Below are 17,463 nucleotides of genomic sequence, written 5' to 3'. Positions count from 1 at the left end.
AGTGGGCAGCTTTCTGAAGGTACTTACACCAGTGAGAGGTCTGTAGAAGGTGGTCTGCAGGGGATGGTCTACACCCGTCCCCTCGGCAGACTGGGCACATAACATGCCCATATTGCCAAACCACTGTCTTCATTTTAGTTGGTTATTAAACAGGGTTGCACTTCTTTCGACTCTTCTGTACCAGAAATATACTTTAGGAGGTGATTAAAAGAACAAAACCAAGATTGTGTTCAACGAAGATGAGAAAGAGCTCCACTCAAGACTGCAGGGCCAAGCGCTTCTCCTAGCTGCTCTCTTGGTGAACTCAGATGACAAAAGAAATTTGCATGGCCCAGATTTCCTTTCTTCTGCCTCTGACATTGAAAGCCTCTGGAGAGTTAAGCTGCTCTGGTGTAGACCAGTATGCTGTTAGCACTTTTTCTGAACCAGCAGGTGCCTTCAGCTAGCTGATTTACCCAACTTCCTGGATTAATTTTGCTGAATGGGTGGTGTGAGTCCTGATTAGTCTTTGCAGCTCTCTCATGGGACTGTAGCTTCCAACTGTAAGTGTGGGAAAGTCAGGTTGAGCTGTCTGAAAGTTTGAGCCTGCCAAGCTTGGATATCCCTAAGGGTCCGTCCGTTCGGGACATCCAGGTCAGGGCTTTTAAGGCTTTTCCACATGGCCAAACCCTGTTTTCAAACGCAAGTTGTGCACAACCTGGTTATAGGTATATAAAATGATGTAACATTTACTGAAAGCATATCATAGAAAAAATGTGGTTTTTTATTTACAATTTGTCTTCTTACGTTTCCGTGTGTGGGTGTGCATGACAGTTCGAGCATGTGGAGGAGAGAGGATAACTTGTAGAAGTCTCTTCCCTCCGTCCACCGCATGGGTTCTGGGATCAAATAGCTCATCAGGTTTGGCAGCAGTCTGAGGCTATCTTGGTGGCCTTGAGAAATTTATTCATTTTTAAAGACTTACTTATATTTACCTATGTGTATGTGTGCTGATGAAGTATTTCATAGCCGGGGGAAAACAAAATCTTCGCAAACTTGCCAGTGTGGAAGGATGACTCTTGAGTGATGGTTTCTGTGACTCTTGTCTCTATCTTCCTCCTTAAATATGAAAAGCAGATGTGCCATACACGGCTGCCTAATAAGCTCTTTGCAGAAGAATTCTAAATTTAAAAGTTTGAATAAAATATTAGGGGACGAGAATGAGTATCTGGGAGAGCAGTCATGGAACTGGAATGATACAGTAATACTCTGGAAGAGGTAAGACAAGGGCACTATTCCACGAGGCTTTAAGCCCTGGACATGAGTAGTTTACGGTCCTGTTCTGTGGCATGAAGAGAGTTAGGTCTGGCTGGCGGTGATTGCTAGGCTACTCTGTATTTGGAGGCAGAGAGGTGTCGGGCTAGGTCTTCCCCCTCATCTCCACCTTCTATGTTACTACTAACCTTTATCCCTTTGACTGTTAAATAAGCCACCATCCTGTGGGCTAGAGATCTGCTTTGCTTATCAGTGCCACCATTTACTGAGGCATCTTGCTTGGTTCCTTTCCTCTTAACCCTTGTAATACCTGGTGAGAAGTGTGGCTGCATTGTCCTCTGTACTGGACAGATGTGGAGGCCTAGGCTCAGAGGGGTTAAAGGAATTGCTGTCTTGTCTAGTGGTAGGAGGTAAGCATTACACTTAGCCTTTTAACTCCCACCCCACTGCGCCTCCTACAGGGGATCAGCACGTGGTAGGAGCAGAGCCCCACACTGCCAGTTGCTCTGAGCTTGCATTCCTAAAGCTGCTTTGCTCCACCATCCACTCAGAAGAGACTGGTGCCATGGGAGCAAAGCCCTTCTAGGTAGGGCTGCTGTTTTCATAAAGAGGCCCATGTGAGCTTGTTTGGCTCTGCTGTAGGAAGCCACAACAAAAGGAGTTGCCATTGTGATCAGGGCCATCCCTCAGGAGACACTCGGCCTCCAGAACCATAGGAAATATATTTCTGTTTTCACTAGTCATCTGGTGTGATTGGTAGCTAATATTGATTATCAACTTGGCAGGATCTAAAAATCAGCTTGGAGACAAACGTCTAGGCACGTCTGTGAGAGAGTCTCTAGATTTTGGGAAGACCCACCCTAAATATAGGTGGCACCTTTCAATTGGCTGGGATCCTACGCTGAGTGAAAAAGGGAGAAATTCGGCTTAGTGCTTGCATTCTCTGCCTTCTGCTCCTGACCATGGATATGGCTGCCTCACATTCCGGCACAGATGCATTCCTGGCCATGATGGGCTGTAACCCAAAAGTACTGGCCCAAATAAAACCCTTCCTTATGTTGCTTTTATCATGCAATGAAAAAAGTAACGAATACCCTTGGGTTATGGCTTTGGATTTGGCAGCAGAATTGATTTAAACGTGACTATTTCATCTTAAAGTTTGGTAATCTTAGGAGGTATCTGTGGTGGGAGAGAGAAATAATCTGGACTTCTTAATGCCTTGTCTCCTCTAAGAGTCAGTCAGGCCGGAGCTGGAGAGATGACTCAGTGATTAAGAGCACTAACTGGTCCAGACCACCCAAGTTGGTTCCCAGCACCCATGTTGGGCAGCTCACAACTGCCTGTAACTGGAGCTCCAGGGGATCCAGTGCCTCTGGTGTCCTTGGTCACTGCAGACATGCACACAAGCTTGCCCTCCCTTCCCTTTCCCCGTCTTCCACTCCTTTCTTCTCCTTGTCTCTCTTAAAAATGAATTCCTTAGAGTAAAAAAGATTGACCAGACAGAGTATGGTCGTACACATCTGTATTCCCAGTACCCTAGAAGCAGAGGGAGAGGATATCACTGCAAGGTTGAGGTCAGTCTAGTTTATATAGGTAAATGGCCCTTCTCCTAAGACCAAGTGTTGTGAGCAGATGAAGTTCTCAGATTTAGATGGGGATGGTTTGTTTTGAGATAGGGGGTACACTCTAGCCCAGGCTAGCCTGGAACTTGTGATCTTCTTGCTTCAGACTTACAACTGATTGTTACTTTGTAGGAGGATCTTCCCCTTGCAGTGGGGGCTGGGGCTGCAGTGAGATTAATCCTGGATAGCACATACTGGTGCTTTGTTGAACTGCTGTTTTGGGCCATATACTTTTAGTTGGTAGGAATTAGTGGCTGTGTTGCTTTGAAAAGACCTTTTCTGGTTAAGACAGCCTACTGGATAATTGGCCACACTGTTAGAATAAAGATGATGTGAAAAGCTAGCAGCCCTTGTCTTCTTCTAGTTTTAAATGTTTTTCCAGATAAAAGAGCAGTATATTTATGTTTAACAAATTGTCATGTTCATGGGTGTCTAAGAGAATTTTCTTTTAATGCCTGACATGACCAACTTCTTATATCACCATTCTGTATGTATGTTTAAATTCTAGAATAATTTTAACAATACCTAGTATTTTTGAAACCTTGAAGACTGCCATAACTAAAGCTTTTTTTTAACATTTGTTATTTCGAATATTGTTTTTAGAGATTTTTCCCCCTATATTTAGTTTCAAAATTTCAGTTTAGTTTCAGTTAACTTCTTTTTTTTGTTGTTGTTTTTGAGGCAGGGTTTCTCTACATAGCCCCGGGTGTCCTAGAACTCGCTCTGTAGACCAGGCTGGCTTCAAACTTAGATATCTGCCTGCCTCTGCCTCCTGAATGCTGGGATTAAAGGCATGTGCCACCATACCTAGTGACTTAGTCTTTGAATCAGAAATATTTTAACACGAGAATTTAGTTAAATATATCTCCATTCTACAAGACATACTTTTTATTTTCTAACCCAAGCTGTCTGGTCAGCTATGTCCTCAGTACCCTACAGCAAGATGCTTATTACATTGTATTTTGTCAGACGCTATTACCTTTATGCAAAGAAGGAATGGGAAGATACTGGTTTGGTGCGATCGATTTACATGGTTTTGCTTACAGGCTTACATTTATTAACATTTCAAGTAAACACACTAAAATAGCTGAGTTGTGGCTGATTGGGTTACCTTTTGATTGTGTTTGTTTGCAGGTGAGTTTACCTTTTGATTGTGTTTGTTTGCAGGTGAGTTTACCTTTTGATTGTGTTTGTTTGCAGGTGATTATGATTTATCACCGTGTGCTTTTGTGAGTGCAGTCTGTCTTTGGCTTAGAGCTGGCCATGTGTACTTGGCTGCCTGGGAGCCCCGAGGATCTGCATATCCTCTAGATTACAGGTGTAGGCCTCCATATTTGGCCTTTCAGCATATATTCTGAGAGTCAGACTTGGGTCCTAATGCTTGTGCAGTGACCACTTTACTAACTGAATTAGTCTCTCTGATCTGCTATTCTAATATACATATTATGATATACATTTATATCAATTTAGTTCATTGATGTCTTCCTTGGAGTATCCTTTACAAGCTTAAGATTAATTTTAAAATAATAAAGTTTTTCTCACGGTCAATGATTAATAGTCTCTTCCCCCGTTTCTTGGCCGATCGGTTTCATCTCTTAATAGCATCTTGTCTCATCTGAAGAATAAAGAGAAGAAAGAAGTCATAGAAATATATTACTGGTTTTGTTCATGTTCATCAAGTCTGCATGGGAGAAAGAGCTTGAAAAATGGTCCAATAGATATCTGTCTCCTTAGTTTAGTGGTCAAAGTCAATAGCAGGATAGCAGCCTGCCCCCTAGAGAGATTTGATATACAGTCTTTGGAATCTCACAGCAACATTATGTCTGACATCCATGCCCACCTCCAAGTGCTGGGATTAAAGACATTAACCATCATGCCCTGCCTAACTTACTGTAACTCTGAACAGAACATTTGGTGACTCATAAAACTTTGGCCATCTCCTCTTCTTCTTCTTCCTCTTCCTCCTCCTCCTATTCCTCCTCCTCCTCTTCCTCTTCCTCTTCCTCTTCCTCTTCCTCCTCCTCTTCTTCCTTCTCCTCCTCTTCCTCCTCCTCTTCCTCCTCCTCCTCTTCCTCCTCCTCTTCCTCTTCCTCCTCCTCTTCCTCTTCCTCTTCCTCTTCTTCCTCCTCTTCCTCCTCCTCTTCCTTCTCCTTCTCCTCTTTCTCCTCCTCCTCTTCTTCTTCCTCTTCCAAGTAGCCAGCCTGACACTCAGAGCTACCTCTCAGGCCTGTCCTGTTTGTGGCTGCCCTTCAGATGTTTGGAGGTGGGGTCCTGCTTTCTCCCATTTCCCTCAAACTTTCTCATTCTTGGAAGACCTGTCTGTCTGTCTATCTGTCTGTCTGTCTTTTTTGGAGAAGTACTGTTCTCTGAAACTTTCATCATGTGTGCTGAATCTCATTCATAATTGTTATCACTTGCTTAAACCAAGGGTTAGACTTTACCATTGGAGTCATGAAAGATTAAGGAATGAAGGGAAAAAATTGTTAAACAAAAGACTCCAGAGGACCTGGGGAACCACTGCTTAGATGAACCAGTTAATAGGAAGATGCTACAATTATTCTGCCCCAGCTTGCAGATGTTTGTTATCTTTCAGTTTGAAACTCTTCCAATATCCAATTGTACAGTTTTTATATTTACTTTTTTGGGGGGACTCACTAACAGCCCCCCAAAAACCTGGCTTGAAACTAAGATCCATCTGCTTCTGCCTCCAAAGTCCTGAGATTGAGACATATACAATCATACCTGACTATATTTAATTTTATTGGACACATAGAAGTTACAGTTATGGAGTGTTATGTGATATCTCATGCGTGCATGCACTGTGCAATGCTCAGGTCAAAGTAATTGGTTTGTCTGTTACCACAAACATTTATTTTTGTTTGTGGTAGGAACTTTCAAAATCCTCTGTTATTTACTTTGAAACATTCCCTAATTGGTTTTAACTCTAGTCATTGTACTACTGTATAGAATAGTCGCTGTTCCTCATAGGCCCCTCAGATCACAAAACCTGAGCAATGTCTGTGCTCCTTGAAAATAAGAATAAGGGTTGGGGGGGTGGGTGTAACTCTGTGTTTTACAAAACTCTAGCATAGTGGTTCTCCACCTGTGGATCACAATCCCATTGTCATCCAACAACCCTTTCATGGGGGTTGCAATCAGGTATCCTGCATGTCAGACGCTTACACTATGATTCATAACAGTAGCAAAATTATGGTTATGTAATAGCAATGAAAGTAATTTTATGGTTGGGGGTCACCACAACATGAGAAACTGTATTAAAGGTTCACAGCATTAGGAAGGTTGAGGACCAGTGTTCTAGCACCACCACCAATAACAAAACAGTCAGTATAAACATCTAGCATCCAAATTATAGAAGCCTATGGTTCATTACTTTGTAACTTAAAAATATTTATAAGTATAAAGACTGGACATGCAAAGGGATCACCAATGCGATCCAAGCACAGCAGCTATGAAAGAACCGGCAAACTTTCATGACCGGTGAGCATGTGAGCTAGTGTTCTAGTGCTGCAGATACTGTTTGTGCCAGTGAAACTGGTGCTCCCGGAATGACTGCAGTACTTAGTGCTGAGTCGACGTGACGGATTTCAGAATGTCATGCACTGAGCCAGCTATATATTCTTTTTTTTCATTTATTAGATATTTTATTTACACTTCAGATGCCATCCCCTTTCCCCATTCCCCCCCCTTAGAAAACCCCTATCCCATGCCCCCTTTTCCTTTTTGCATTTATACATTTTTTTTAAAAAAAATGTTAATCATAGGCTTTATAAGTTTGGTATTGTTCAATCAGAGGTGTAGCCCACTACCTAACCTAGATATAACGATCTTTGACTGGTGGAGATACATGAACATCTGCCTCCCTGTCTCCCCCCTCTTTCTCTCTTTCATCACCTAGCTTCTCCTCTCCTCCTTCTCCTCTTCTTACTCCTTTTCTTCCTCTCAGTACTCCTCCCACCTTAGCTCCTCCTACACATCACCCTTCCTGTTAAAATGAAACTTTTCTCTCAAAATACAATTAGAGCATAATTATGCCAATTTGTACCAGTGAGGTACAAGATAGTCTTACTACCCAGTCCATCCTTTTGTTGACTAACCAGCACCTCTGTCATCTATCCTAACTAAAACATTTAGTTCTGAACCTGGCTTTAGGATGAATGTCAGCTGCCGACCATCCACTCAAATCTTTTCTCTCAAGGTCAATAGCTATAAGTCTTCAACCCCGTCAGAAATCCAGAATGACTGAGTTAACTATAATTGTGGGAAGCACAAAGCATAGCTTCTAAAACTTAGCCAATTTATAGAGACCTCTGAACACCTGGACACTCGCTCTACTTCAAAACGTTGCTTCTACTGAGTGTTTGTCCTCTCGCCTTAACCTGCTGTGAGCATGCCTTTATATTAGGGTCACCTCTTCTTTTCCATACTAACTCCTGGCCTAGTTAGGGTTCTGATGAGTTGGAGCTTTGGGTATGGGGTTATGTGACTGTGCTTCAGTTAGAAATAGTTGTTTAGATACATGTTCCACAGTGGGGTGGTGAACACACTTTATAATAAAAATCAGCACCAGATTAAAATCCCATTGTGAACTCTGAAGGATGGCTTAGCCTAGCTAGGTGTGAGGAGCCGAAGTCTGCCCTACTGCACGAGAACCAGTTTCTGACCATTAGTAGGATTTCTGTTTTCTCATGTAGCTAATTTCTTAGGTCTTAAGACAAATTCCCATATTCCTTCTTTGTATCTGTGCCCACAGTAGCTTTTGTGTGCTTTCCTGAGTAGAAAGGATCTTAAACCTGATTCAGAAGACTTTGTTTAGCTTCAAATGTGTTGAAAGAATGTGGAGGCCATGGATCTCATTTTGTGTCCTCAGCAGATGAAGGTGACCCGGATTCTCCTGAGGCCTGACACACAAGGGTAGAGCACACAGAACCCCAGCCTGAGGCCTGACACACAAAGGTAGAGCACACACAGAACCCCAGCCTGAGGCCTGACATACAAGGGTAGAGCACACAGAACCCCAGCCTGAGGCCTGACACACAAGGGTAGAGTGCACACAGAACCCCAGCCTGAGGCCTGACACACAAGGGTAGAGTGCACACAGAACCCCAGCCTGAGGCCTGACACACAAGGGTAGAGAGCACATAGAACCCCAGCCTGAGGCCTGACATACAAGGGTAGAGCACACAGAACCCCAGCCTGAGGCCTGACACACAAGGGTAGAGCACTCAGAACCCCAGCCTGAGGCCTGACACACAAGAGTAGAGTACACACAGAACCCCAGCCTGAGGCCTGACACACAAGGGTAGAGCACACAGAATCCCAGCCTGAGGCCTGACACACAAGAGTAGAGAGCACATAGAACCCCAGCCTGAGGCCTGACATACAAGGGTAGAGCACACAGAACCCCAGCCTGAGGCCTGACACACAAGGGTAGAGCACTCAGAACCCCAGCCTGAGGCCTGACACACAAGAGTAGAGTACACACAGAACCCCAGCCTGAGGCCTGACACACAAGGGTAGAGCACACAGAATCCCAGCCTGAGGCCTGACACACAAGAGTAGAGTACACACAGAACCCCAGCCTGAGGCCTGACACACAAGGGTAGAGAGCACATAGAACCCCAGCCTGAGGCCTGACATACAAGGGTAGAGCACACAGAACCCCAGCCTGAGGCCTGACACACAAGGGTAGAGCACTCAGAACCCCAGCCTGAGGCCTGACACACAAGAGTACACACAGAACCCCAGCCTGAGACCTGACACACAAGGGTAGAGCACACAGAACCCCAGCCAGAGCAAGGGATTTTATTACTTTGCTGATTCCTATAATTTTTAATTCTGGCCAGTTTACAGTTCGGTTAGAAAACTCAAATTGTTTGACACAGTAGATAGACTAACAGGATACTTAATTTTTTTTACTCTGTGCTTTTCTTAAGCATCTATGTTGGGGACTCATCTCAGTGATGTGCACATTAGACTGTAATGTATCCACTAGCTCTCAGACGTTAGGCTTCATGGAGAGCAAACAATGCTTGAATGTGTTTTCCTTGGATACATCCTTTTGGGAAAGTTTCCCCTAGGTTCAGAAATTAGGAAAACATCATCAAAGTTCCTAAGATTTACTGGTATTAAACCTTAAGTGTCTTTAACATTTTCTTTTCTTTTTTGACTTCTTTTCTGCATTGGCTTGTTTAAGAGCAGTATATGTGTGTCAGAAAGTATACCTGTCATTTTCTCAAGGCATGAAGAGGCTGTACTTCAACTTTCATTGGCTTTGTTTTCTTTATAAAGTTGTTGAGCGGCTTAAACCCTAAGACTGAGGCATAACCTCAGGGTCCAGATTTTGTCTAACAGAATTTTTGACTTGAATGTCAGGATTTTTTTTCTTATAATTAGTGATACTAGAAAATTAATATAATATAATGAGAGACTGTATTAACTAACACAAAAGTAGTCTAAAGCTGCTGGTGTTGAAACTCCCATTCTGTAAGATCACATGCAGTCATAGATGAGAGCCTGCAGCCAGCCTCATTCTCAAGAGTGAAAAATCCCAAAGCTTTTTCTTGACGTGGAGAAGGAAGACATATTTACTCCTTAAACAGTCAGCACAGTACTGAGTCCTAGTTAAGAGTAGGTTTTTAAAAAGTAAGAAGTCAGGTGTTGGAAGCCTGTCTAGTTGCTAGATTGTAACTAAGGTTTGTTTTCAGAATGGCTGGCGAAAGTAAAAACCTTACCTATGTGTTTGTCTCCTGTGTACCAGTGATTGTTTCTGATGAACTAAAGTGAGATTTGTATCTGTTCAAGGAAACTACTTTTTAGAGACACTTTTTTTTAACCAGGTAAAGAATGATTGTGAGAAGTCAATAGGTTATAAGCTCGGTGTGCAGAAAACTGTATATGTGTGTGTGTGTGTGTGTGTGTGCGTGTGCACACACTTAGGTGCACATTTGTATGGTGTGATACTACATTCTATGGACACCTTGACTTGGAGCTTTCTGAATTATACAACTGGTCTATGTGTTTCTAGTAGGGGTGTTATGAAGGGAAGGGGTGAGAGACAGAAGGAGTTATTATTGTAACTGCACAGGGTGATGACAGGGCTTGTCCTGTTTGTTTCTGTTCTTCTGAGCAGAAGACCATGAGGACTTAGGGTGAAAGGCAGGTTCATGGTTGGCATGTCAGCTGTGCAGGGTCCGATTGATCAAAGGAGACTGCTCACTTTCTTTTCTTTTTACCCTGGTTTTTTCATTTTACTTTGGAAGGGGATTGCTACTGACTTATTCATCTCCCTGTCTTTTAAGATGCAATTATCTTCCTTTACTAGATTACTTTTTATATATTCCCCTATTATACATTTTTGGTTGTAACATTCATCAAACTTAACATACTTAAAAATGGCAAGAGTTTTTTAATGTGACTTTTTCTATAAAATTATTTTCTCACTAATACATACATGTGCATTGCATAGTTCTGTTACCTTGATGACTATCTTTAAAAGTCTGTACAGTTTTCTAGTGGTCATACTGTGAAAATGATTCTTTGGGGATGCAAGCCCAGTTGGTGATGGGTGAGCTAGGTCTCAGTGTGCTGCTGTAGAGGTGTCATAGCTCATGACTGGTTCCCCACTTCTGGGCAGGACCCTTACTTTCCCTCTAAAAAGAGGCTGTCCTGGGCATTCCTTTTCACATCCCTGATCTGTCACTCACTGATACGTGTGCCTTTGAGGGTCTCTGAGGCTCTCTATTAACCAGGGCTTGGAGAACATTTTGATAATAGTTAATGCTGACAAAACAGCTTGTCCTCAGACTTTCTTTTTCAGTATTTTGGTTAAAACATTTATGGCTCACCTGACATAATTACTATATTAAGAATGAACTGTACCAAATACATGAAATAACATATTCTTTATGACTTATTTCTCAGAGAAAATCTTAGCATGCAACTTTGCCTATCAAAAAGTCAATACTGAAAGAACTGAGTAGGTTATGTATTTCTTGGAAAAAAAATTACAGCTTTTCAGTATATAATTTTAGAAAATTTGGAATGTAAAAAATGTTAGATATTGATAGACGAGTTGCCAAGTAGTATAACTTTGGGGACGTTCTTAATTAAACAAAAGCCTAATTAAGCTTTGTGAGAAATGACTATCATTTTAACTTAGTATCCACTCTCATGTAAGAAGTTATAGAAAACTTTGGCCATTTGAAGTTACAGTTCATTTTAAATTTATATTTCTTCAGGGCAAACAGTGCCTGCAGTATGCTGCTTTGAGGAGCCAAACCGTTCAGATTTGCAGTGCTTCAGTAACCGATGAGGCTACAGCTGAGTGTAATTAAGTCAGTGGTGTAAAGGTGTAGCCATTGCTGTTTGATTAGGACTGAAACAAGGATTTCAGTTGTTTCTTTTCATGCGCATATTTGTGATACAATGATTTCAATCAGAATGAATTACTTACGTTTATTTTTGAGGCAAGATCTCACTGTGTAGCCCAGAATGGCCTTAAACTCTCTGCCTCTCCTCAAACTTGATGACACTCCTCCTACCTTAGGCTCTTGCTGCTGGGATAACAAGCATGAATATCCATACCCAATGTGAGCCCAGGACCCTTCTCAGTATGTAGCTCAGGCTGGTCTTGATTTATAATCCATTTCAGTCTCCTGAGTAGCTAGGCTGCAGCACCATGGCTGGCTGGAATGAGATTTTGTGAGGATTAAATTAGTTTGCTTTTGGAATTAGGAAGTTCTTTATAATTTAGTTACGTGCTTCATTTAATTCTTCAGCCAATGGTACTGAGACACAAAGTATGACATAATGGCTTATCAAAAGTGACACATTTGGGTAAAATAAAGCCCAGATCTCCCTCTTAGTTTCTGGGCTTTGGGCTTTTCACATCATACCTGTCATTCTCAGAAAACCAATCTAGGTAATTGAGAAGAAAGGGAGGTGGGAGAATGTTAAAGGAAATGGTTGTAATTCACCTTTTCCTGTGACCCCAGGCTTAGGACCTGGCTTACAGGTTTCCAGAAGCTGCTGTTTAAACCTAATGGATCCAGGTCTACTATGGCCAGCGCTCAGAGATCTGGTATTGTGCTAATAAAATTACTATTTTTGCTTTTTAGGTGAAAGTTACGTGTGTGCCTCCAATGAACCATTTCATAAAGTTGATTACACCAAAAACGTTAATCCGAACTGGTCTGTGAATATCAAAGGCGGTACCACCCGAACCTTGGCTGTGGCCTCTGCAAAAAGTGAGGTGAAAGAGAGCAAGGACTTCATCAAACCCAAGTTAGTGACTGTGATTCGAAGTGGGGTGAAGCCTAGAAAGGCAGTGCGGATCCTTCTGAATAAAAAGACTGCCCACTCCTTTGAGCAGGTCCTAACGGATATCACTGAAGCCATTAAACTAGACTCAGGTGTGGTCAAAAGGCTGTGCACCCTGGATGGAAAGCAGGTAAGTGCTTCTTCCTGCAGCTTGATGTCTCCTCTTTATTTAGTTTATGTGTTAATTATCTTTGAGGGTATTTGTAGAGATTGTCTAGAACTTGCTGTGTAGTCCAGGCTGACCTTGAACTTCGGACCTTCCTTGTCCTGACAAGTGCTAGGATTAGGGAATGCACCCTGCCCAACTGCTGCAGTTACATATTCAACAGAATGTACTGGTCTCCTGGAAGTAATCCTAGCGGGTTTTCATATGGTGTGTGTGTGTGTGTGTGTGTGTGTGTGTGTTTATTAGCCTTTAGCATAAAAATATAAGGGACTTCCATTTCTTCAAGTATCTAAGAACCCATTGTATGCTGCTTCAGTTTGTAGAAGAAAAGATGTAAATTTCTGGGGAAAAATGTAAGTTGCAGTACTGTCCTATGCTAAGTGAGACATTATTCAGGAATAATTATTGATCAGTGGTTGTTGGCTTCTATGTCACAGAAATAGAAATTAAAGATATTTAACATAGTTAGAAGAGTCCCTTTTCCTCCATTATATGTAACATGGAAAATGCATTTCAAAAAGAATTTGAATTCCTACTGTCACAGGAATGTCCAGATGCATTTCTTTGGGAACAATAGAGGCAGTTAATTCTGAAAAGTGAACTATTGGCTGGAAATGTAGGAGTTGGATTACAGGAACAGTATATCAAAGAATCTAATGTACTCTGAAAGGTTGGACACAGTATAAAAAAATGAATAGAGACTTGGAAGTTGAGTGTTGATAGAACTTGATTAAAGACAAAGAGGCTTCCAAAATGTATTTTCCCAAATTGCATGAAACCAAATTATTTATATTTATAGTCTATTAAACTTTTAGTTTCCGACATTAAATTTCTTCATTTTGTGTCTTCCCTAACATACTTTATTTTTAAACTTTTGGATCTTGTAATGCTGAGAATGAGCATGGAGAGACTGTCAGAGAAGTGTCTTCTGGGAAACATGACTAAGCATCTAATTGTCTTAAGACTAGATCTAGTGACTGGGTGCTTTCTACAACATCTCATGAGAATTTCAGTGTAGGTTCCAGGGCTTGAGAGTTAGCTCAGGAAGAAAGTATGTGTTTGCTGTGTTCAATTCTCAGCAGCAAAAATAAATAAGAAAGGCCAGGTGTGGTGTCCTCATCTTTAATCCTATCTCAAAACAACAACAACAACAAAACAAGCAAAAACCAAACAAACAAAAACAAATAAAAAATAGAAATAGCAGCAGCAACAAACCCCCAAACAAAATAACTGACAAAAATAAAGACACAACAATAGATTCTGGGGTTACAGCAAAGTAGGTAAGACTAGAATGCTGGAGTTAATAGTCAGTTAGCTTCACAGTATTAGTGAAAACAGACACCTGTGCAAAGGAATTGATACCCAGCACAGTGTTGTTGTGGCCTGGGCTGCCACACGTTTGGAGGCCAAAATGTCTCGGGCCACTCTGTCAGTGTTGGAACCTGCACTGCCAAAAGCCTTGGGGGCTAAGTTGTTAGAGCCTGCACTGCCCCAAGCTGCTCCAGTCAGCGGGTCGGGGTTCAGCAAGAGAGAGAGTGAGGACAGACGTGAAGAATGGAGACCAGACAGAGTGTGATTCAATTCCGTTTATTCTTCAGTCTCTTTTCTTAGTCCAAGTCTCAAGTCTTGAGTTCCTAGTTCCCAGTGCCTCCAAGTTCCAAGTTTCTTCTTCCAAGTTCCTAGACTCAAGTACAAGTGTCTAATTCCTAGTTGCCTGTCTCAAGACTCAAGTGCCTACTGTCTAATTCCAAGTTCTTCCTCCAAGTGCCAAGTCTCAAGTGCCTACTACCTAATAATAATAATTCTTCTGAGTTCTCTAGTCCAAGTGTTTTCTACCTCAATGCCTAATTCCTACTCCAAGTTGTACTGTGTCCAAGTTCTTCCTCCAAGTTGTACTCTCTAACCTAATTCCTAGTTCCAAGTTGTACTGAACTCTTCTGTCTGCCTCTCGCCTTTTATATGTCTTACTTCTAAGTGATACCTCTAAGTCACGCCTTTAAGTCATGCCCTTAGGCCTTGTCTCTAAATCTAATCTCTAAGTCACACCCTTAAATCTTGGCTCTAAATCATACCTTTAAGTCTCACACACCCAAGGGAAGATCCTGGGTATCTAAAACAAGATGTTATCAGAGTGTGCTCAGCTGTTGTAGGCTAATGTAATCAAATCTCTTGTCAGGGTATATGGCTCAAGATGGCCGCAAGGATGATAGCCGCAAGGATGATAGCCGCCTTCTGTCGGCTCCCCACACAGTGTAACACATAAGATTTACTTTACATGTGTGTGAAAATAAGATAGGAAAGCAAAATAAGGTGAATTAGAAAGGTGGTTATGGTAGGCATAGGGAGACAGGAAGAAAAGAGACAAATATCCTTTCATTCTATTGTTGTTGTTGTTTTATGTATATGGGTGCTTAGTCTTTCTGCTTTTCTTAGTTATGTCTGCACAACTGAAGAGGGCATCAGATCCCATTACAGATGGTTCTGAGCTACCATGTGGGTGCTAGGAGTTGAACTCAGGACCTCTAGAAGACCAGCCAGTATTCTTAACAACTGAGCCATCTCTCTAGTCCCTAGATAATATTTAATATATTCAACCAAAAGAAAATGTAACCTAAATATGCAAATTAGAAAACAGAAAATATGGCATAGCTGGTTAGGATGGCACATACCTTAATCCTAGCACCTAGGCAGCTGAGGTGGGCAGATCACAAGTTCAAGGCCAGCCTAGATTTGTATTATGAGTTTGAGGGTAGCTTGTAGCAAGATACCCTGTCAACCTCTTCTAAATACACACATATGCACAGAGCACACACTCAGCACATACACCCATACAGAGTACACACACACACACACACACACACAGAGACAGAGAGAGAGAACACACACAGAGAACACACACAGAGAACACACATACACACAGAGCACACACACAGAACATACACACTTTTGGCACACACATACACACAGAGCAGACAAATACACACAAAGTATATACACAGAACACACATATACAACACAAACACACCCCACACTGAATACAGTGAAAGGTGGTATACAATAGTAAATACAGATTTTTATTGGATATTTTATTTATTTATATTTCAGATGTCATCCCTTTTCCCCATTTCCCTTCCCTAGAAACCCCCTATCCTATCCTTCCTCCTTTTTGCTTTTATACCATTTTAATTACATGCAATAATTAAGGTTAGTTCTAGGTTGAGGAACTAGCAATACGATAGATGCAAATAGTCAAGGAGCAAGCAAGACAATAAACACAAACAAAGAGCAAGCAAGGCAATAAACCAAGTTCTATGAACACTCCCATGATCACTGTTTCTAAGGACTTATCAGAATGACCAAAATATCTGAGCCTACTTCCCTGTCCTAGCCCAAAGTCATTTTCATGTCTGAAGTCTACTTCCTTGTTTTAGCCTAAGATTTAGATTCCTGCGTGAAATTATTTCTTTGTTCTAGCCTAATGTCAGATTTTTTTGCCTGAATCCAACTTCCTTGTCTGTGGCCAACGTCATATTCCTGCCAAGCAGCTCCAAAAGCTCTCTGCCCCCCCCCCCTTTTTTTTTTTTTAATAAAAAAGACTGAGCCTGTCTTAGGTCATTCTGCCAAGAATGCCTTCCTTACCCATTGTGGAATACCCATCATGGAATACCCGTCATGGAATATGCATTATCAAAAGCAATGTATTTCTGTCTTAGGTTGGTAAAGCTCTGTGCAGAATCTTACCCATCCTTGGCTTGCCAGCTTTTTAATTTAATAATTCTGTCTGGGGGTCCATTTTCAGGTTCAAGCCATGTACTTTGGCTGCCAACATGTTGATGTTGTTAAAGACAAGCTTTAACATGATGGGCAGGAAAAAAAGTATTCTCAGGACAAAAAGGGCTATCATGATCAAGCTATATATGCCATTCTTGAAACTTGGCCAAAATAAAAATATTGACCTCAGGCCATGGATAATTTTATCAGCAATATCTGCCACCTCAATGCTCAGCAGAGCAGCATTCTTTAAATTCATAAGCTCACTATGCAAAGTTAAAACATCCAGAGAGGTGTTAGAATTATGCCAAATACACTGTTTAAGTGCCTTTAAACTTGTTCATAATTATAGTGACTACCACTGTAAATTTTAGAACTAACACAAATCCAATGGTATTTGGCATGACACTGGAGATGGCTCCTTACTCTTAAACTCTGTACCTCCTTCCAATAATTTGAATAGGATAAAGAGCATCAGTCCGCTGTTCCAAATGCTTAACCAAATCCTCTTGTATCAGATGTTATTTCAAAAAAGAAGACTCAGATTTGGAAATCTCCAAATGAGTGACATTTATAGAATATGTAAGTAAAAAACAAAGTAATTGAACATTTAATTGAAGTAGTAGATATTGAAATTTTAATAGTTAACCAAAAGAAACTCTTCAAAAAGATTTTATATTAGAAATTTAAAATTTTTTGGAGAATTTCCTATACAAGTACTATATTTATATCATTTCCACCTCTTTTTCCTCTGCTCCAGCTCCTCTTGTGTCCTCTGCCTACACTCCTTCTCAAATTCATGACTACTTCTATATTGTCGCACACATTTCCATATGTGTGTGTGTGTACACACACACACACACACACACACCTCATACCTTTCTGAGTCTTTTTAGTGTTGCTCATTTGTACATGTGTTAAGGGTTGTCCACTTGGGAGAAATTGATTCTCACTCTTTCAGCTGCCATTCATTGCTGGTAGCTTTTCACCTAGCGTGGAGCTCTATGAAATTTCCCTCATCCGCATTGGCATGTCAACTGGTGGAGTTCTTGTGCAGGTCTTGTTTAGGTAATGCTATGGTTGAGAAGACACTAGGAGCAGGTGTCCTGGGTCTTCTGGCTCTTAAGATCTTTCTTCTACTTTATGATTTTTCTGAACCTTAGGAAAGGGCTATGTTGTATGAATACCAATTGAGGCTGAGCACCCATGCTTGTATACAATAAAAAGGAAGCTTGGGTTTTTTTTTTTTTTTTTTTTTTGTGAAGCATCAGAGTTACACTTATCTTTTGGTTAATAGTAAGCATTTGGAAT

General features: G+C 41.3%; 1 protein-coding gene across 13 annotated transcripts in view; it reads left to right on the top strand.

The window, feature by feature from the left end:
• Nucleotides 1-17,463, top strand: part of Dclk2 (doublecortin like kinase 2) — a 129,856-nt gene that overhangs the window by 3,332 nt on the left and 109,061 nt on the right. For all 13 annotated transcript variants that reach the window (XR_013109896.1, XR_013109897.1, XM_034500072.2 and 10 more), the window contains exon 2: nt 12,014-12,345. Coding sequence is in view for 11 of the 13 variants with exons in the window: in XM_034500072.2 (XP_034355963.1) it covers nt 12,014-12,345 (332 nt within the window). In the remaining 2 variants the exon portion in view is untranslated. The remainder of the gene's footprint in view (nt 1-12,013; nt 12,346-17,463) is intronic.

This window comes from Arvicanthis niloticus, chromosome 4 (genome assembly GCF_011762505.2).
Source record: "Arvicanthis niloticus isolate mArvNil1 chromosome 4, mArvNil1.pat.X, whole genome shotgun sequence".
NCBI lineage: Eukaryota > Metazoa > Chordata > Mammalia > Rodentia > Muridae > Arvicanthis > Arvicanthis niloticus.
The sequence above is the reverse complement of the archived record's forward strand: the minus strand, read 5'-3'. Positions and strand labels throughout refer to the sequence as shown.